Consider the following 21,578-nt stretch of genomic DNA (forward strand, 5'->3'; position numbering starts at 1 on the left):
GATTTAATTCCTCCTCTGGCGTGTCTTTGGTTCTATTTTCAAATAGTTTACAAAATTGCAAAATGGCCCATATTTAAGGCCCAAGGAGAGCACAGACAGAGAGGCAATCAGCTGTCAGTGAAAGTAAGTTTCTATGTTTCCCCGCAGAATCTCTTTAGGTAGGTAGGGTTTCTGCATAAACAATTGAAAACAGTGAAGCACGGGTGAGTGTGAAGAATTCAAGGGCAGGGAAAGGAGAAACTGAGAAGCCAATCAACTCTAACAACCAGCCAGCCAGCCATACCCTTCTTCCCATACTTGACTTCCCAGAGTTCTCTTGAGTCAAGGCTCTCGCAGTTTCTCCTCCCAGAGCAATGGCTGACAACTGCAATTTTGTCCATCGCTTGAGGCCTTCTGCCTGCCAGTCAATTTCCTTTTGTTACTGTCCCTTGTGTGGCTCCCTCCACATCTTCCGTTCTCAACCTTCCTAATGCTGTGACCCTTTAATATAGTTCCTCATGCTGTGGTAACTCCCCCAATCACAGAGTAAGTTTGGTTGCCATTTCATAACTGTAATTTTGCCACTGTTATGAATTGTGGTATAAATATCTGTGTTTTCGGAGGGTCTTAGGAGACCCCTGTGAAAGGGTTGTTCAACCCCTAAGGGGCTCGAGATCCACAGGTTGAGAAAGACTTCTCTACATTTCTACTCCTAGGGCACACTCCTAAGGGCAGGCTAGAGGATAGCCACAAAAGCCCCTCTTCTCCTTTTCACCTGTCAGGAAAAGTCTGTAGCTAACATGCCCTGGATGTAGGGTAAGGAATCTGACTGGTCTCTTTTTGTTCTCCAGTCAATTCACTCAGTATTTATCAAACACCCTGTGAAGTCACTGTTCTCACCTCTAAACACACTGTGCTGGGCGCTAAGCAGAAACTTCAGGGCACCAGACAAACCCAGTACAGCATGGAGCTCTGAGAGCCCTTTGCTGAGGATCATAATCCATTAGCAAGGTCCATGAGATGCAACCCCAACGCTCAGCCTAAAAGCTGGAGTTCACCAAGTTTCCTTCTGGTCTAGCACAGCCAACAGAGGCTTCTTCTGACCTTCATGGGCACCAAATGCATATGGTGCACAGACATACACACGGGCAAGCACGCAAACTATAAAAGTAAAAGAATAACTAATTTTAAAGGATACAGTGGTTGCCAGGGACTGGAGGGAAGAAGAAGAAATGGTAAATTATTGTCTATTGACTATAGCTTGATTCGGGAAAGATGAAATTTTAGAGATGGATACTGAAAACCAACGTACAACAGTGGGAACATGGTTGCTACCGCTGAACTGGACACTTGAGAATGGTTGAGGTGGTTTACCGCATGCTGTGTTACACCACCACAATAAATATACTAAAATGGATAGTTAACCTTAGATATTTTCAAGACTATTTTTATTCTTAATTATGTCTCCACATCTATGTGTGTCTGCACGTGGGTATGCTCACATGTATGCAGTGCCTGTGGAGGCCAGAAGAGGGTGCCAGATCCCAGGAGCTGTAGATCATAGCTGGGTCTAAGTTGCTCAACATAGGAGCTGGGTACTGAATTAGGCCAGGCCCTCTGCAAGGGCAGTGTGTGCTCTCATGTAGTAAGCCACCTCTCAGCAAAGCACCCCACCCAGGATGATTTTATTGGAAAAGAAGACCTCAGCATGAGGGTTACCATGGCCAAAAAGTGGGGCTCTACAGCCAGCAAGGTGTTAAAGGCACTTTCCACCAAGGCTGACATACTGAGTTCTCTCCCCATGACTTATGTGATTGAAGGAAAACAAACATCGCAAATTAGTCTCTTCTCTCCATGTGAGCATGTGCAGGAGCTCTCTGAGACACACACACACACACACACACACACACACACACACACACACACACAAACTGTAATTTTAAAATGTTAATTTTATGAGGAAAAAATACCAGAATGAAACAATGGCAGAGTACTGCTTTTAAAAAACCAATGCACTCAGCTTTTACAGTATGAAAATCCCTTCTGAAGGTTAAAGAAAAATTCATGGATCCCCACGAAACATGTTTTGATATGCTGATGATATGCTAACCCTAAGTGTCGCTGATGAATGTTCTATTTCTAATTGAAAAGAGGCAATGCATTTCGAAGGAGATGTTGTTTACCAGGCAAGGCTGGATGCGCAAGAGAACTCCAGTTATCGAAAACAGCACCTCAGGTCCCCGGGGACCCGCCACACCTAAGTCGAGAACTATGGCTTCATGCTAACAAGAGCCTTACACCTCAGCAGAAGCTATGCAAGGCACGGCTAAAGCCACCAACTAAAACACGCTGCGGTGCACAAATGCAGCCGTTCTCAGGATGTCAGAGCAGAGCACTGCCCCAGAAATACAAAACGTTTCCTCCACAGGACACTCACATCCCAGGCTGGACTCAGTTCCAGTGAACAACACTTCAGGGGTTAGGGAGATAGTCAAGAATGTGTTTGCTCAACAGCGTGGGAGCTTGAGTTTATATCCCTAGCACCCACATAAAAGAGTGTGGTGGGGTGCGCCTGTAACCCCAGTGCTTAGGAGGCCAAGACAGAAGGACAGGAGAACCCCTGGAGCTTGTTGGCCAGCTAAGTTGACAAACTCTAGGTTCAGAGAACCTGTGCCAAAAGTTAAAGAAGATGGTGATTGTAAAAGACACCAAAGATGACCTCTGACCTCCACACACTTGCACTCACACGTCCTAGTGCATGCCTGCCTGTATGCATGCTCATACATGCACCCACACATGGGCATACACACACATATACAGAAGCACACATATACATAAAAAGTATTTAAAACGAGAGGGAAAGTAGTCTACTGGCAGCCCTGAGCTATGCCCTCGGAGCTGCTTATCAGTGTGACCGAGTATGCCTGTCATGCCATCATCTCCCAAGGGAGCAGCAGCTCAGATCGTTGATTGTTGGGACATCTCTCCATAAGGAAGATGCTCAATATCTTTCCTTCCCTAAGGTAAAAAAAAAAAAAATTCCTAAAGCTATCTAGAATTTTTCTGTGGTTCTTCCACATACCAGCCACTTAGAATTGTCCTAAGCGCCACGCTATTGTAAACGCATAGATCACATGCCCAGATCCACTACAGGCAGCCTCAATAGCAGTGTGTCCATTTGTAACTTTCTTGGCACGTTACTGAAGTACTACGTTAAGCCCTTTGTCCCCGTGACAAAATGCCTGAGAAGAACAAAGAAGAGAAACATTTATCTTGGCTGCCGCTTCCAGTCAGCCGTTGTCATTTCTTTAAGTAAGAGGTGAGGCAACACCTCATGGCAGAAGTGAGGAGAAAGGAGATTGCTCACCTTACAGCAACAATGAGACAATAGCAGGAGAGAAGGGGAGCCAAGAGGGACAGGATGACCTCTCCAAAGTCATGTCCCTAGGACCTATTTTATCAGCCAGGTCCTACTTCTTAATAGTTCATTGAGCTATGAATCCATCAATGAACTAACCCATCAATGATGTTCAAGCCCTAATAACCTCATCATCTCTGAATACTGCTGCATAGGAGAGCAAGTCTTAAACTCATGAGCATCTAGAGAATATGCCAGATCCAAGCCATAACAATTAGCATGAGGTCAAGTGTTAAAATATAAACGAAAAAGAAACAGAAAAAGAAAGGGGGTGTTGGGGTGTAAAGGGCTTGCAGAGGAAACATGAGGAACTGTGTTCATATTCCCAACATCCACCCACCTTGTAAAGGCCAGGCACAGCGGTGAATGAATGCCTAGAATTCTAGAGCCTGAAAAGTAGAAACAAAACTATCCCAGGGGGCTCAACTGGCCAGTCAGAAGAGCCAAATTGACAAGTGGCAAGCTCTGGGTTCAATGAAAGATCCGCCTCAACAAAATAAGGTTAAGATTCATTGAGGATGGATAGATGGATAGATAGATGGATGGATGGATGGATGGATGGATGGATGGATGGATGGATAGATAGATGGATGGATGGATGGATGGATGGATGGATGGATGGGTGGGTGGGTGGGTGGGTGGGTGGATGGATGGATGGATGGATGGATGGATGGACAGATGGACAGATGGACAGATGGACAGACAGATACAACGAGAATTTTTCACATCAATGAATGCAATATAAAATAGTTCTTCCAAGGAGCGAAGGATTATTACTCTATTAAGTCGGTGCCTTGCAGGATATAAAACTAACCCATGAAAATTGGTGATAAAGAGAGAACATAAAGTTCATCTACCTATTAGGCTCATTTTATAACACCAGTAAAACCGAGAATGCTAATAAAACTCTCACATTACATTCATAACTCAAGAGTTGCTGTTAATTTTAGATACAGGTTACCATGGGGTAGAGCTAATGCATCCCTGGATTTTAAGTAGCCCCAAATTGAGAAGATATAAAACATTTTAATTAATAAGACCCCGGGGTTTCTAAGAAGCAAATCGTCTCATAGATGGGCAAGATATAGGAGGGAGTGAATTCCCATACAATTTTCTAGATGGTTCCCTCTGTTGAATGATACTTTTGTATAAATTGTACAAGTTTCCCTTAGGGAGCAGCAAACAGAGAAAGGTTCACCCAATTCCTTTTAGACTTTAAAACGTAAGGGCTTTAAGGCTTAAGACCTGGAGGGATGTGAAATCAGTCAGAAATTGAACTCCAACCAACCTCATGGAGACAATGGGGTAGGCCACAGAGCTGTAGTTAGTAACAAAGAAGATTTAGAGACCACAAGCTTAGATCATAAGGTCAGGCCATATACTCTACTTCCCGCTAGCAAAGAGTTCACTGAACCTATCTGTTCCTTTTACCTCGTGGCGAATCTTTTTTCTGAAATGGAAAAGAAGGTTGCAAGTTCTGGTAACACCGACAGAAGCCTCAAGGAAGGTTAACAAAATCTGAAAGATTTTGCAACAGTTCTTGAAAGGAAGAAACACTTCAGCCAGAATGAAGTTAAATCTCCAATGGGAACTGAAAACCTTTGAACTTCCCAGAACCTTCCCTTTGGAAGCCAAGGCCAGATGCTCCCCAGGAAGTTTGACTCTTAGCTCTGTGCTTCCCCCTCTTCCCAAGAGTAGGTGGTACCAAGCAGATCGGAACAAACTAGGCGTTAGGACTTTAGAGTCTCCACTTCTGTAAATCCATGGCAGTATGCAGCACGAACAAGCACTATCCAAGGCCTTTATTAAACTCCACAGTAAAGGAGATGAACACGGAGATACTAAACACGAACTGCTTAGTGAGATGCAGCGGGTCCTTGAGCTGCATCAGAGGCTGCGATCCAGTTCAACATAATGAGAAGGTAAATTGAAAAAAGACAGAGGCAGGGCCAATATCAACTCGCTCTCCAGCATCCATATTTATCTGTCCCCAGATCTCACTAAACCTTCAGGCTCTTCTGGGCTGTCAGACACTAAGGACCCTTACAAGAAAAAAGAAAGAATGGATAGCTGGGGCTATGCATGTGTTCTAGGGTAAGGGAACCTGGGCCAGCATCTTTTCTTTATCAGTTGCTTGGTTCTTGGCTGGGTAGACCTTGGATAGGTCACAGAATCAGGCAAAATATTCTTATCTCATTAAATTAAGAGGATAACGATGTTGTCTTTGAGACACATAGTTGATTCTGGCTAAAGCCAGCAGAGCCTAGTACACCCTCAAAGCAGATGACCAATACTGGTACCAATACTGAATACCACAATACTCTGTCTGACCTCAGCCAAACCCTATTAGGCAAATGACAAGCCCTAGGCTCTACATAGACAGATTCACCAATGATTTGCCAACCTGAAGAACATGAGATACCCCCCATTACATGCAACCAAAGTTTGCCAGCAAAAGAGACAATGTTGAAGTTACCTTTAAAACCTTTAGCAGTTGGGGTTTGGAAAGTAACTCAGTAAATCCCTCACTACACAGAGTCGTGATTACCCAGAACCCACATAAAGAGCTGGACGAGGTGGCGCATTTCTGTAACATCAACTCTGTGGAAACAGAGACAGGAAGATCTCTGGGGCTCAGTGGTCCAGTCTTACTCAGTGAGGAGCCCTAGGTCCTCAAAAAATAAGGTGGACTGCTCCAAAGGGATGACACCCAAAGTCAACATCTGATCTCTCAATCTCTCTCTCTCTCTCTCTCTCTCTCTCTCTCTCTCTCTCTCTCTCTCTCTCTCTGTGTGTGTGTGTGTGTCTATCTGTCTGTCTGTCTGTCTGTCTGTCTTAATAACTGACCACTATCTAGAAAGCATTTTACTTAGTCATTTTTTATACAACATTGGTAACCTTGCTCTTTACAAAAGAAGAAAGATACATTTTTAAATACATATTTTTTAATACCCGAAGTGATTCCAGACAGCAACAGGAAATGCCGAGGGGACATTGGCCAGTTATTAAGGATAAACTGAGAATGTGGAAGAATGTTACATTAAATTAGTCCCCATCAGCTAAAGGGAACACTGAGATGTTTGCCCACTGAAGAATCCAAGCTGAACCGCCTTTCTCTAGCTTATTCATCAGTCAAGCCTTGGGGCATTTTCCTTTCTCGGTGAAAAATGACCTCATTCCCATAGTCCTCGTCAGTATTTTCTTTAAGGATCCAAATGGGGCAGGAAGGTTCTTGGTAGTCGCCAGTGCTGACACCAAAAAAACGGGTAGCACCATTGTCTTCAACAGTAGAGCTGGCATGGGAAATCCTGTCAGGGGGCTGGGATATGCACTTTGGGCAGTGAAGGAAACAGCCCTGGAGCCTTTGTTTCCACTGTAGGACTCAGCTCTTAACTGGGGCAAATTTATGTTAAGATGGTTGTTACTGTGTCTGGAGACATTGGGGCTGATATAACTGTAGACAGGGATGAGAGAGAAAGTCGACCCACCCAGTAAGGCACCGGGAAACCACAAATAATTACACAGACCCAAATACCAATCATACTAACATGAAGGGAGGAGCAGCAGCAGCAAGGAAGGCGATACAGCTGCAACCACGTGAGGGGTTCCCATGATCCTCTAGAAATCTCAACCCACACATGCATGTACACGCGCGTGGGCACGAGTGCGCACACACAAACACACACACACACACACAAGATTTTGTTTAAAAAAGTTAGTTTGTTAAAAGACATTTTCACATTGATCTTTAGTATGAGGATTATGAGTAAGAGGTACTCAAAAAGAAAGAAATACTGAGATGTGGGTCTGGTAGGGGTGTGTGTGTGTGTGTGTGTGTGTGTGTGTGTGTGTGTGTACACATATATTCTATTTTGGTGGCTGTCAAGATACATCTTAAAGGGTTACTAAGAAAATTCTCTTTCTACGTGTCTCTGTCTCTATATCTGCCTGTCTCTTTTTTCTCTTTGTATCTCTCTGTTTCTCTCTCTGTCTCTCTATTACTGTCTCTGTCTCTGTCTCTCCCCTCCCTCCCTCCCTCCCTCTCCCTCTCCCTCTCCCTCCCCCCTCTCTCTAGCTCTCGATCTCGATCTCTGAGACTACAGAGTGCCTCTGAGGCACCTTGGATGAATGATAACCTAATGAGTTAAACCCAGGCACCATTAGGAATTGTGCAATGCATTCCTGGTGAGATTTCTAGAAAATCACAGACCTATAGTGAGGCAGAGGTCTCAAGCAGGCATTCACAGTGCTGCAATTCTTGGTTCTTGGCTAGTAAGGGTCCTCAGCCAGACTCCAGGACGGGGAACTCCTTTTCCTTCTCAAACCCCTGTAAGTTTCCTGCCTCTCTGCCCTGCCTCATAAGCAGCCCTGCACTAGAGGAAGTGGAAGCACTGCCCACGGGAAAACAGTCACTGGCAATTCCTAAGAGAAGCTGAGGAGTGCGCTTTATGGTTCTCATTTACGTAGGCCACCTCAAATGTACATTTTTGGGCTGGCTAATTATGCTAACTAGTACCGCTAAACTAATTTGGAAGAGCTCTGGTTGATAAGGCTTCAAAATTATTTGTCTCTTCTTTCATTTTAAAACAATTATCTCCTACCTCCTTCTAACTCCTTAGGCAAAGTAAACTGCTATTCATATTTACACAAGAATCTTCTTCCTAATTAAAAAACAAAAAGCCTCACACCACATAACATTAGTCCTACATATGCACTTGCTATGAATTTATAAAGTATTCTATGCACTAGAGCAGGCGTGTTATAGACACCCAGATAGACAGACAGACAGACAGACACACACACACACACACACACAGGCGCGCGCGCGCATGCACACGCACAAACACAGGCCTTCTTACACCAAGTTATAAACGGAGTTCACCAATACTAAAGAGAAAAAACTAAAACCAAAACCTCAACCCACCACCTTGCCCTCATCCTCTGTCTATTTAGGTACAATGCTGGCACATACAGCACTGTCACCGCTAACAGGAATTAGATGTTGTAGTTGAACCTACAGAGCTGAAGATAACACTGATTCCAAACCATGAATTTTCACTTGCTTTAGACAACAATCCTTGTAAGTTAATTCTTTTGCTGCTGGGTGTGTCCTCAAGAGACAGAAGCCCCCTGCCCAGTGTGTTCTAAGTTGCCTCTTGATTCGTGCCCCACCATGTGATGGAACATTCTAGAACTCGGCCTCCCTCCCACCTGTCCTTTCCTGCAAACCACGGTGATGGTAACAGATCTATGGAAATGCATCACTTGTAAGCTGTACCCAGATTCCTTTGCCTCAAAAGACAAATAAACATTTTTGTTTTATCCTCGTAGTGTGGGAAGGCTAAGGAAGAAAAAGTGTGTCCCTTGGTTTTAGAAGAACTATCAGAAAGCTTGCTGCTCAGCTGATGAAAAGAGCAGCTTCTCCCAGAGACCAGAGCGCAGCTCAGAGCAAGACAATGGAACCTGATCCAAAACTAACTCAAGCTTCCCTGTGGCCTCTTCTCAAGTGGTGGTCAGCCTTCCTGGCAGAGCCAACCCACAGCAGGAGAGAGAGAGGCTGCTAACTGTGAGGCCCTGTTTTGAGATCTGGCCCTGGGCCTACTTAAGCTCAAGTAATTATTCTTCCTTGCTAACTGCCTGGATTCACCATGTTGCAAGAGCAGGGGGAACTATTTTCACTTAACTCGTTTGCTGAGAGATCTCAAACTGCACATTGGCTTCACAGAGTGGTTTAAAGCTGTATCTGACAGCAAATATTTTTGGCTCAACTAGAAGAGACCTAATGGGATACCTGGTTCAGATCTAGACAGCGCCACTAACTTAAACATGGCTTCAGGTTGGTGGCTTCATAAATGATGGGCTCAATTTTCTTGGATGGGAAAAGAGACTCACAATAATAGTATTTCTCAAGAATGAATGCACAAGACATCTGTGTCTACATTCCCAGGATGTCCGTCATCCTAAAGGTGTCCAATAGAGCAACCCAAGGCGGATGCCAATATGGTTTTCAATATTCACAAATTTTCCTATCACCCTTGGAAATCAAACAGTGCATTAACCTTTAGGGTTGAGTGACTAGCTCAGGAAAATGGCCTCTCCCAAATGACCAAATTCTTAAAAACCAGTGTTAAACTTCTAGCTGGTCTCCTATCATAGCAAACCCAATTGCCTGGACATGTGTCTAGGCTTCAAACCTGCATGGGTGGGAGTAAGCCAGGATTGCTACTAGAATGCATACCAGCCTGTCTCAATTGATTCAAGGATCAATTTATGACAATCAGGGAATAAAAGGACAGTTTCCTGAAGAGTGATGTATGTGCCTTCCAGTTGACTGACACCAATAGACCCCAACACTTGCTTACCCCGCCTTCTCTGCTCATCTAATTCCATTCATTAAAACAATGTGTTTAACCCCAAGGGATAAATGATCATCCTACCCCTAGGGTTTTCAAAATCTGGCAAGCATCAGTCACCCGTGGAGCTTGGTAAGCACAGAGCAGTGGACTCCAAACGCTCAATGAATAATCATGTCTAACAGGTTTCCAGAGGGTGCTGATACACACTCCTGAGAGATCAAAGATCATTGGTCAATGCCAATCCAACTGCCTTTCGTTAGATGTTTGCCTTCCTAACCTCTCTTACAGCTGGGAATGGTCAAGCCATTCATTTCCAGTTGATGAGACAGAAAAGCAAAAACTTCACCCATGCACAGGCATGCATGCGCACCCACATGCGCATATGAACACACAATACACACACACACACACACACACACACACACACAGTGTAACTTCTGAGAAAGATAGAAAGAATCACTTTCAACATGACACCCAAAAATATAAAGGAAGTTGACTTCAAGACTTAGTACAAAGCCACACTAATCAGGAAAGTACAGTCTTTGTGAAAGAAGAGAGCAATGGAGCAGGATGGGGAGACTAGAAATAAAGAAATATAAAGTTAGCCAAGTTATCTTCAACAATAATGGAGGTGAGATGGTCCTCTTAATAAATGAAACTGAGACAATCAGACTTCCACATACAAAAATTAATCGATCGATTGATTGATTGATTGATTGATTGAATGAATGAACTAAGGGCTAGGAAGACGGCTCAGTTGGTAAAGTGCTTTCCGTGCAAGCATGAGGATATGCATGGTACCCTCGGTACCCATATAGAGAAACAGAACACAAAATCACAAGCCTATAATACCAGTGTTGATGCGACAGAGATGTGAGAAGGGCCTTACTGCCAACTAGTCCAGCAGAATTGGCAAAAGAAGGTTCAGTGAAAGATCTTGCCTCCAAAATAAGGCAGAAATCAATAAAGAAAAACCCTTGACATCAAATTCTGAACATACTACCCATGTATGTGCTTGTGTGTACACTTAGATACACATATGCACACAATACACATGCATGCAATACACGTGTCCATCTCTATACCTGTAGTAACAGACTTGATACCTTTCACAAAAATTAACTTAATATAAAATCATGGACTTCAGAGGAGGAGGAAGAGGAAGAGGAGAAAGAGGAGAGGAGGAGGAGGAGGAGGAGGAGAAAAAGAAGAAGAAAATAGTGAGTGTGAGTCCAACCTGGGCTATAGATTGAGACTCTTTATCAAAATCTTCCACCAATCCACCTTAGTCCAAAAGAAGAAGAGGAGGAAGAGGAGGAAGAGGTGGAGGAGGAGGAGGAGGAAGTGGAGGAGGAGGAAGAGGAGGAAGAAGGAGAAGAAGAAGGAGAAGAAGAAGAAGAAGAAGAAGAAGAAGAAGAAGAAGAAGAAGAAGAAGAAGAAGAAGAAGAAGAAGAAGAAGAAGACGACGACAACGACGACCATGAAACATGCCCCTGACTTTGAAAACACTTCTGGAGAAATTTGAATGCTGGTTAGACTTGCAACTGACCCTAGTGATGTACCTTTGTGAAGATCATTTGGCCACCAAGAGTACGTGCATGAATTTACACACAATGCAGAAAGGTGGTTCCAGTATCTCAACTTGATTGAATACCTCCCACATTTTCCCTACTCAGGCTTTGCTTCACCTACGTTATATTTAAACAGTAAATTTTGCTTCAGCATTTATGGTGACACTTCTGCTTAAGATGTTTCTGAATGGTTTTGTTGTTGTTATTTTGTCTGTTTTACTTGTTAGCTAGTAAAAAAATAACAAAAATAAATAAATCACAGACTTAATCAGGATGCTAAACCATATTAATTCATTTTTGTTTTACAAAAGATGTAGTTAAGAGAATAAAGAGTCAAGTTACACAGAGTATTTTCAAAAGTCACATCTAATAATGCTATCCAAAACACATATGGCTTTTAAAACAAAATTCAACGATTTTAAAAAATGGACCAAAGCCAGCCTGGCAGTTGTGGTGTCAGCCTTTAGGCCCAGCACTTGGGAGGCAGAGGCAAGTGGTGGACAGAGTGAATTCCAGGACAGTCAAGGCTATGCAGAGAAACCCTGTCACAAAACCATCAGCAGCATTACCCGAAAAAATGGGGAGAGATAAAAGACATGGGGCATTAATGGAGATCTATTAGCTGTCAAATAAGCATAGGAGAAGACATTACAATTCACATGTCATTTGGGAACTGCAAGTTAAAATAGGGAGCTACCACAGCACAGTAGCAGGGATGTATGCAGACAACACTGGATGCTGTCAAGAAACTGAAGCAACAGGAAGAGTGAACTCTCACTTATTCTCTTTGGAAGTAGAGGATGGTACATTGCCTTGGGAAAGCAGAGGAACCCTAAGGATGCTCGCAAAACCACTGATGGTGTTTCCTGGTGTTTACCCAAAGGAGTTAAAACAAGTGGCTCCAGCAGCTTTATTCATATTGTCCAAAGAAAGAAGCAAGGAAGCTGTCCTTCAGTAGACAAATGGATTAATAAACCAGATAACCACTCCAGAAAAAAATAGATTATCATTCAGCACTGGAAAGAAATGAACTATTAAGCCGGGAGAGTTCCTGAAGTAAATACCTATTAGACAGCAGATGATTGTCTATCACTAACTGAAGGAAGCTGTGAAAGGGCTCTGTGTTTGTGTGCCTCCAGCTCTGTAACATCCTGGAAAAGGCAGAAGACAGAGATCAGTGTTTTTCAGGGTTTATACGGCAGGAAGAGGTGAACTGGCAGACCACGGGTGGCAAGTGCTGAAGGGACTCTGGCCAGCTGGAGTGTGGGAGCACAGCCCTGGCAGGCCTTGCCTTCTCTCTCATTTCCTCCACCTTCCCCCAAACCATTAGATTAAATTCCTAAAGCTAGACATGAAGGTCTCCCTTATTTGGCCACTTCCTCCTGAAGCTAAACACCAAGGTCCAACAATCAAAAGCCCCTTTTGGCTCATGTAATTAAAATGCCCAATTAAAATTAAACACCTCATCCCTTATACATCTATAAACCATTTTCCTATGTGACATGTCTGTCTGCTCTCTATCCAGAGGCAGTCCTTTGTCCTATTCTCCTCAGAGACATATGCCCCCCTTCCCCCTCCCCCCCTCCCCCTCCCTTGTTCCCTTTCTCTCCTCCCTCATCCATCCTCTATCTCCAGTCTTTGTCTCTTATTCCTTGCCCTCTGCCCTTTCGGGGCAAATAAATCTCCCTTGTGTTGAGAACGTTTCTTGGGGGTCCTGAGCCAAGACTTTTCCTTTCAAAGTGCACTGAGTGTGCTCTGTGTGGTTCTATAATGGCGGGTCCATGTCACTGAACACTTGATCAAGCACAAAATGCACATTATGAGAGAACCCTAATGCAAATTACAAACCAAGAGGTAATTATGCCCCAATGCAGGTTCATCAAATGAAACAAAAATTCGCCACTCTTGTAGAGTGCTGGCCATATGAGGTTAGTGTGTGTGTGTGTGTGTGTGTGTGTGTGTGTGTGTGTGTGTTATACATATATTTGCATATATAAATGGGAATATATGTACATGTAAATAGGAATTATATATATATATGAGAATACATATGTATAGTAAATCTACATACTGTCCTTTCAATTTTGCTATAACAAAGTCTTTGAGGGAGACAAAAAGAATAAACAGATATAATAACATATTTTTAAGTGTCTCTTTTATCTTGCCTTAATTGTGGTTGCATGAATTCATAATATCTGTTCCTATGGTAACCTTGTAACCATGAGGTAACAAGCCTGTGGATGAAAAGCTGACACACCGAGAAAAACAAACAAAACCTGGATCCGCTTGACACTGCACTGTGGCCTGTGGACCCCACTTAAAACAAGCTGCCTCCAGGCTTCTTGTAACATGAGATTAATGAGTGTCCAAATTCTCAGCCACCGTTCATCAGTGATGCCAGGGCATTCCTGTTCTCTGGCATCGAGATCAATGTCACAGGACATGCTCTGAGCCTCTATCCTCACTTTCCAACCAGACAGGGGACTTAACCTGATCAACCAAGGCACCTTCTTCTCAGACCTATCTTTTGCTCTTTGCAATGATCTTGCTGTGAAGAAAGAATTTGGTTTAGCTCTCCAGGATGTAGCGAAGGTCAGTAAGGCAGATTGTCCTTGTGGAGAAGGTCTATACCACCAATGATTCCACTATTCCAAGTGTGTTGAAGGGAGAATGTCTGTGATGCCTCCAGAAGATGAATTACTCCAGTCCCCAGCCGCTGTGACACAGTGACCCATGGACGATGTGATACGATACGGCTGACCTTTAAGGTAGATGATCTGCACAGGTTTGATCTCATCTCGGAGCCATCCAAAGCAGAGAGCTTTCCCCTGGCTGGACCAGAATGGAAGTCTGGGAGACCCAAAGTGTGAGGGGGTTCCAGCACATCCCTGGTTTTGAAGCTGAAGGGGCATATGTAGCAAAGCATTTGGGGGAAAACTGAGAAAACTGCTCCAATTCTGCAAGGAAATGTGCCTCTCTAGCCTACAACAACAGAGAACTCTGCAGCTGTTTTCTCCAGATGGAAACATCGCCTTGTGGAGGAAATGGAGAGGATCACAAGCCTCACAAAACTCCCAGTAGGTCTGAGGACCTGCTAAGGTTTCCTAAGCAGTAAGCAGCTCCCAGGAAGGACTCTCTTCAGGAGTCCAGCTGCCCACACGCCATGTAGGGAACCCTACCATGTGCTCTGAGTCCTCACCCTTAGTACACACACACACACACACACACACATACACACACACAGGCACACAGGCACACACACAGGTACACACACACACACACACACACACACACACTAACTACACTTTCTCAAAAGACACTGGATGGAGGGAAAGGGTTAATAATCAATATGCAGACTTTATTAAATGAAAATTTCCCCATGACAACTGAAAATTCATGCCCCAAGCCTTGCAGGTGAATGTGATTTCCTCTTCTCAAATAATCATCTAGGAATACCTGGTCCTTTAAATGTGGTCTGTGTGAGTAGCCAAGAATGTGGAGGTCTTTCCATCACAGCATTACACACAGCCAGCAAACTGGTGCACAATGGGCTATTTGTATATCGAGGAAATGTGCTTAGATTCCTCCTGGGATTCCCCACGCCATAGCCCTTGATAGTTGGTAAGTGCATCCCCTGCATGTCGCCCGTTCAACAAGACATATCTGTCTCGCCTTCCTGGATGACTCCCTATATCTGATGGTGCCGCAGGGACCTCAGTGGGCCATCAGCATAAAAGTGAGGTGTGCAAATGTTCAGGCTTGGCCCAAGAGTCTACTGAAGGACCTTCTGGAAGCGGCGCAGAGGAGGCAAATAGCACGCTCCACTTGTAGTGTGAACCGCATTACAGCATGGCGCACTCCCAATTTGGTAGGCATGCAGTAAAATGATTGTAATCTCTCCCCTCCTGTGGAACACAATAGCTAACTCTGCCGAGGGGGGATTTGAAAAGCTGCCATCCAAGACTTTCCTCTATGACCAAAGAAAATGAAACCAAGAGGAGCTACCCGAAAACGGGGTGGGGGGATGCCAAATCTGTCGTTTCTCCATGGGAACGCTCTAAAGAGTACTCCGAGTTTCTTCTAAGGGTTCAAATCACAGCAGTCATTTTTCCCTAACTCAAAGGGTTGTGCGGACAGCTAAGAGGCACCTCCAAGGAGTTCAGACAGCTCTTTGGAGACAAAGCTGCTCTGTCTGAGTTAAGAAGACCTAAACATCTGAGAAGCTGAGTTCCATGGTTTCCATGGTGACCACTGAGGAGACAGGTGCACATTCTAATGAGGTTGGCTAGGCAGCCAGCACCCAGGGAGCAAAGGGTGTGGGACATTGCAGAAAAGCTCACGAAACCCATGCTAGTGGCTAGCCTGCCAGCAAACTCTCCTTTTAGAAGGGACAGCAGCTCTGAGTTCTGTGTTTCTGGCTCTGGGCCAAGGTCCTGCCTACCCATAATTTGATTTAGCCATCACCAAAACTTCCTAAAGTTGATTTGCACTCTGTCGCCTTTCGCCGATGAAGAAATGGAGGTAGCTGCCCAGGACTGCTGCGTTTATGAATGTGACTACAACCCAGCCATGCGTCTGGTTCTCCTCACGTGCTAATGAATTATATTCTCCCTCTGAGGAGCTCCCCTGCATCAACTAAAGAGAAACAGAATCTAGGATCTGAGGAACAATCCGAAAGACAGTATCTCTGAGGACACAGGGTGACTGATTTAAAGCTCACCACTCATTTATCGTTAAGAGATTCTGGAAAAGTTCTCAAAAATGTCCATTTGACAATTTTTATCATCGAGGATGGGGAGATGGCTCAGTCTGTAAAGTGCTTGGCACACGAGTATGAAGAGCTAAGTTCCATCTCCAGCACCAGTAGAAAGCTGGCATAGAAACACACGTATATAATCCCAGTACTGGAGAGGCAAAGATGAGAGGGTCCCTGGAACTTCCTGGCTGACCTACACAACTAAATTGGTTAGCTCTGGATTCAGTGAGAGACACTGATTAAAAAGAAAAGACAAGGTGGAGATCAATCAGAGTTGATGCCTGACATCAATATCAATGTCTGGCCCTCACGTGCACATATGGAGGTGAGTGCACACACACACACACACACACAGAGAGAGAGAGAGAGAGAGAGAGAGAGAGAGAGAGAGAGAGAGAGAGAGACAAACATACCACACATACACACACACACACACACACACACTGAGCCACACTCCCATCCCCTCACTGGAGGATTCTAAGCAGGGGCTCCACCACTGAGCCACGCCCCCAGCCCCTCACTGGGGGACTCTAGACAGGGGCTCTACCACTGGGCCATGCCCCCAGCCCCTCACTGGGGGACTCTAGGCAGGGGCTCCACCACTGAGCCACGCCCCCAGCCCCTCACTGGGGGACTCTAGGCAGGGACTCTACCACTGGGCCACGCCCCCAGCCCCTCACTGGGGGATTCTAGGCAGGGGCTCCACCACTGAGCCATGCCCCCAGCCCCTCACTGGGGGACTCTAGGCAGGGACTCTACCACTGGGCCACGCCCCCAGCCCCTCACTAGGGGACTCTAGGCAGGGGCTCCACCACTGAGCCACGCCCCCAGCCCCTCACTGGGGGACTCTAGGCAGGGACTCTACCACTGGGCCACGCCCCCAGCCCCTCACTGGGGGATTCTAGGCAGGGGCTCCACCACTGAGCCATGCCCCCAGCCCCTCACTGGGGGACTCTAGGCAGGGGCTCCACCACTGAGCCACGCCCCCAGCCCCTCACTGGGGGATTCTAGGCAGGCGCTCCACCACTGAGCCACGCCCCCAGCCCCTCACTGGGGGATTCTAGGCAGGGGCTCTACTACTAAGCTAGCTCTATCAGCAAACTTCTGCTTAGGTTTCTTAAACTAATATGAAGAAGGGCAGAAAAACTTGAGGATTACATGACTATTGAGCAGAAATCAAGAACAATTTCTGTGAAATCGAATGAATAGGTATGAGTTAAAGGTCATTGGCAACGTTAGCCACTCACATCCATCCTACATGCCTGCCACAGAGCTCAAACATATCACCTTTAGGAAATAAGCTCAAGTTGAGACTTCTGTCCCTTTTTTAATAGGAAAATACATCCTAAATTAATAACAGTGTCCCGTGACTTAGCATAAAGTAGAACGCTGGTGTCCTATTGCTGAAGGAAAGCTTAGCATTGGGAGGCAGAACCAGGAGGGGCCAAAAAGAAAGAGACACAAAGCACAGCACAGAGAAGTTCCATTTCTGGAAGAAGCTAGGATCAACCTGAAGACATTATGCAGAAGTCAAACAAGTGAAGGCACTTTAATAGTGAAATGGATGGGTTTATATTTCTCTTCATCACTTTAAAAACAGTAAGAAAAAAATCAGCGTCAGCAATAACAAAACAACAAGAACAACAATGTTACCTGTGTGGAGAAAAAGAGATACAGGAGAAAACACTAAAATAAAACTTGATTTAAAAAAACAGTAAGAAAACTATCTTTTTTATTTGGGGGTGTGTGTGTATGGTGTGTGTGTGTGTGTGTGTGTGTGTGTGTGTGTGTGTGTGTGTGTATGCATATGTGTGCAGCATATCATGGCTCATAGATGATTTGTAAGAGTCAGTTCTCTCCTTCCACCATGTAGGTCCTGGAGATTGAACTCCAGTTAGCAGGAGGTGCCCTCACCTACTGAACTGTCTAGCCTGCTTTTCCATAAAGGGACCTAAACCATGGTTTAAATGTGTTAGATAAAGTGATCATATTAAAAGTCAGGGCCTTTAAAGGGGGGTTAGTCATGAGGGCTCCTCTTCGCCAACAGGGCTAAAGCCCTTTTAATAGGCACCATGCAATGTCAAGATGTCTTCCCTTTTCATCCATTCGCCACATGCAGCCTCAGCATCCTTCTCTCTGGGCAACCACACCTTGAAAGGGCAGCCCAGCCCCCCACCCGGCAGCTGAACCTTCATCCTACACATCCAGTCTCCAACCGGCAGGAAATGACTTTCTGCTGTTTCTGTGCCATCCTGCCTCAGGCATTCCGTTATAGCAGTATTAACAGACTAAGACAGTGAGTGGGCCTTACATTTTCGGGAAATCTGTCCTGGTAATCCATTCTTAACCTTCTTTGATCCTGTAAGTACCACAAGGCAGGAAGGTATGCAAGGAAAAGACATTTAGGCACAGTCCTCTCTCCACATCCGTGAAAAGAGAAAACACGATCATAACATTCAACTACTTTATTCGGTCAGAGCCCTTGCTGCTGCCTTCTGACCCCTGTGAGGCTAAAACCGACGAACCCAGTGAGGAGGGTTTGAATTGGTACAATACTCACTCGGAAAACCTTTTCCACTCTTGCAATGCTTTTGCCAAAGATGGTTCCAAGTTGGTCTCCAATTCCAGCCAATAAGAAACCGAAGAGCGGGATCCCAAAGATGGCGTATAAAATACAAAAGATTTTGCCTCCTTCAGTACTCGGAGCAATATTCCCATACCCTGGGGAGAGAGGGGAGAGAAGGGAAGGGAAGCAGTGAAGTGACCGAGAAAGTAGAGCATTGACCAATGAATCTGCAGACTTCCATATTCTCCAAAGCCCTTTGCAATACCAACAGAGCCCCCTGGCCTCTCCCCCCATACGTAGTCTCGGTGTGTCAGAGATCTTAATAGATTTTAAGAAGTGTGTGGTCAAGCAGAGTTGTGTTTCTGGTGGAAAACGACACTTTTCTCTTAAGAAACATCACCTCTCATGGACACCATTGACTGGTGGGAAAAGGTTTCACCTTTGCTTCGGTAGACAAAGCCTCTACGTACAGTACTGCTCCACTGGCATTGCCCTTGCCTGGACTTACTATAGCCAACGTCTGCTTTCACAGAGTCATAGGCACTGGACATTAAAGAGGAAACCGGACTACTACAAACTCAGAAGGGACAAAGGACTTGTCCTTCCCTACCCCAGGTAGGTGATCCTGGTAATGGGGGAAAATAAATAGGTAAAGACTCTGTGCCTCTTTACCCTAATGACTGAAGCCAAGCTGTGCCCAACTCTCTGTGTGGGAATGGCACAAAATCCCAGCCTCTTGTATCCCTTCCCACTACCCTGGCACACAGAGCAATCAGTGCTAAATAAATGTTTGCTGCTGGAATAGAGCTTTGAACGTAAAAGATTCTGTCTATAATAAGGTCAATTGAAATGAGTTTCACAGTCGTTTGAAAACATGAACATCTGCATTCTTAAGAGTTTTGCAATTCTGTCCGTAATTCATGTATAGTGAGTATTGGGATTATTCCATAATAAATGGGGCTGGCAATCGTATTACTGAAAGAAAGAAGCTTATAAGATTAGCACAATTTACATAGGGCGAAAGATTCTAGTAATTGGTAGCTGTGTTCTTGTCAGTTATCATTACAGTCCTACAACAGTCACTTAACAGTTTGTCTCCCCAGTTCAGGTAGTTCAAGTGAGGTCTGTTTCCTAAGCCAGGCCATGGGTGAGGTATTGCTCCACGGCAAGAGACACATTTGAGAACACAGCACAGAGAGAAGCAATGTTCTTAGCATGGACCAAAAAGACCTTGGACATCACTCCTACTCCCGTGGGCCTGGAGAGCTCGCTGTCAGATTCTGCCTTGGGGATGAGTCACTTGGCTATTCCTTGTGCTCAGAATCATTCAAACCTCTTGCCACAAATTATTTAAATTGCAATTTCCATTTCTTAGATGAGTATGCAGGCAAGACTTCCTAATCTTGTTTTCTTTTGCTAGCCATCTTGTTGACTTGAAGGTTCGACAAGGCTCCTGGGATTTCTCAGACGCTTTCAGGATCTCGGACGGAATGATGTTGCCAAGCACACCCACCTAGAATAATCTAATTTACACTGGCTCATTCGGTTAGAAAGAAAACAAGCGTGCCTCTGCAGTTTCACATTACACGGGCTTGGGAATATTCTAGAAACTTGCAGAGATACTGACTGGACCCCAGCTTGACTGTCTCACGACAGCCTCATTTCAGACAATACAGAGTTTCTGTTAGTTCAACTCAGAAAGATATTACAGACCAACTGAAGCACTGGGCCTGCTGAGTGTGCGGTTATTAATCTAGACAAGCTCTATACATGTCCTCTGGTCAGCTCACAGGGCATGCTGTTGTCACCCAGAGGGACCAGAGAAAAGCTTAGACCCATGCAACGTTTCCAAATCTTAAAGTGTTGGAGACAGTCAAGAAAAATGTGAACATAAAGACTATTTAGCGATAGCAGTAGTAGGATTGGTTGGCATTTTACAGATTGGAATACCTCAGTAAAAAAAAAAATGGGGGGTTGAGGATTTAGCTCAGTGGTAGAGCTCTAGCCTAGCAAGTGCAAGGCCCTAGGTTCGGTCCCCAGCTCCGAAAAAAAGAAAAAAAAACTGGGTTCTCTAGTAAAGTGGTTAATAAGGCAATATTTAAATATGTCATAAGAGCATATATGTATGTATGCAGTTGACACAGGGTGTGCGTGAGTGTGTAAACTATTTTAGCTTAATGACTTAAGTGGACCCATGGTGGCTGGGTGGTAAACATGGCAGCAATTTGGGAGCCAACAACACTGAGACTGAGAGATAGAGGAGACAGCTCACCCGCTACACAAGCAAACGCTGAAAAGAACTTAACTAGTACCTCAGATACAGGGAAAGCAAAGGGAGTCCAGAAGTCTCTCTACCAATCAGCTGCTGCAAAGTCTCAGGGAACGCTGGCCAGCCCACCAAGGACACAGAGCAAAGAGGTTATTACAGAGAGGGCCATACGGGTCTTGGTTCTGTTTGCCCCTAAACAGAAAACATCTCAAAGTCCTTAAAGAGAAAGCCAGTGTTTCGAACAACTTAGTCCTGAGACACAAAGAGCTTTCCACATACTTCTTATGTGCCCAAATCACATCTTCGCTGAACTGTGCCTTTCAGGTGGACACTGGGGAACCAACCTGTCTGTGCTTGCAGAGACATTTGCATGAGCTGTGCAAGTCACAGAGGATCTCACAGTCACTTAGGGCCTATGTAGAGGGCAGAAAAAAAAAGTTCTTGTGCACACCAATAAACGCTGGAGAAGTCAGGAAAAGTTAAGCACAGAGCTTCTCATTCCAGTGGAATGAGGTGCTTAGCTGCTCCTCTTAGAATGCTGGGAATAAATGCGGTTTACAACGTGGAGATACTCCGCTGCCTGGTGAGCAAGACTCTGCCCATGTCTCCCACAATTTATGCTTTACTTATCCCAAACCTTTTCTGTTTAAATGTTGAGCATTA

The 21,578-nt window shown here is 44.8% G+C and overlaps 1 protein-coding gene across 5 annotated transcripts in view; it reads right to left on the bottom strand.

Annotated features, from left to right (window-relative positions):
• Kcnk10 (potassium two pore domain channel subfamily K member 10) overlaps positions 1-21,578 on the bottom strand; it is a 136,043-nt gene that overhangs the window by 29,750 nt on the left and 84,715 nt on the right. For all 5 annotated transcript variants that reach the window (XM_017594351.3, XM_008764847.4, NM_023096.3 and 2 more), the window contains exon 4: positions 18,641-18,801. In XM_017594351.3, the coding sequence (XP_017449840.1) occupies positions 18,641-18,801 (161 nt within the window). The remainder of the gene's footprint in view (positions 1-18,640; positions 18,802-21,578) is intronic.

The sequence above is a fragment of the Rattus norvegicus genome, chromosome 6, assembly GCF_036323735.1.
Source record: "Rattus norvegicus strain BN/NHsdMcwi chromosome 6, GRCr8, whole genome shotgun sequence".
NCBI classification, from domain to species: domain Eukaryota; kingdom Metazoa; phylum Chordata; class Mammalia; order Rodentia; family Muridae; genus Rattus; species Rattus norvegicus.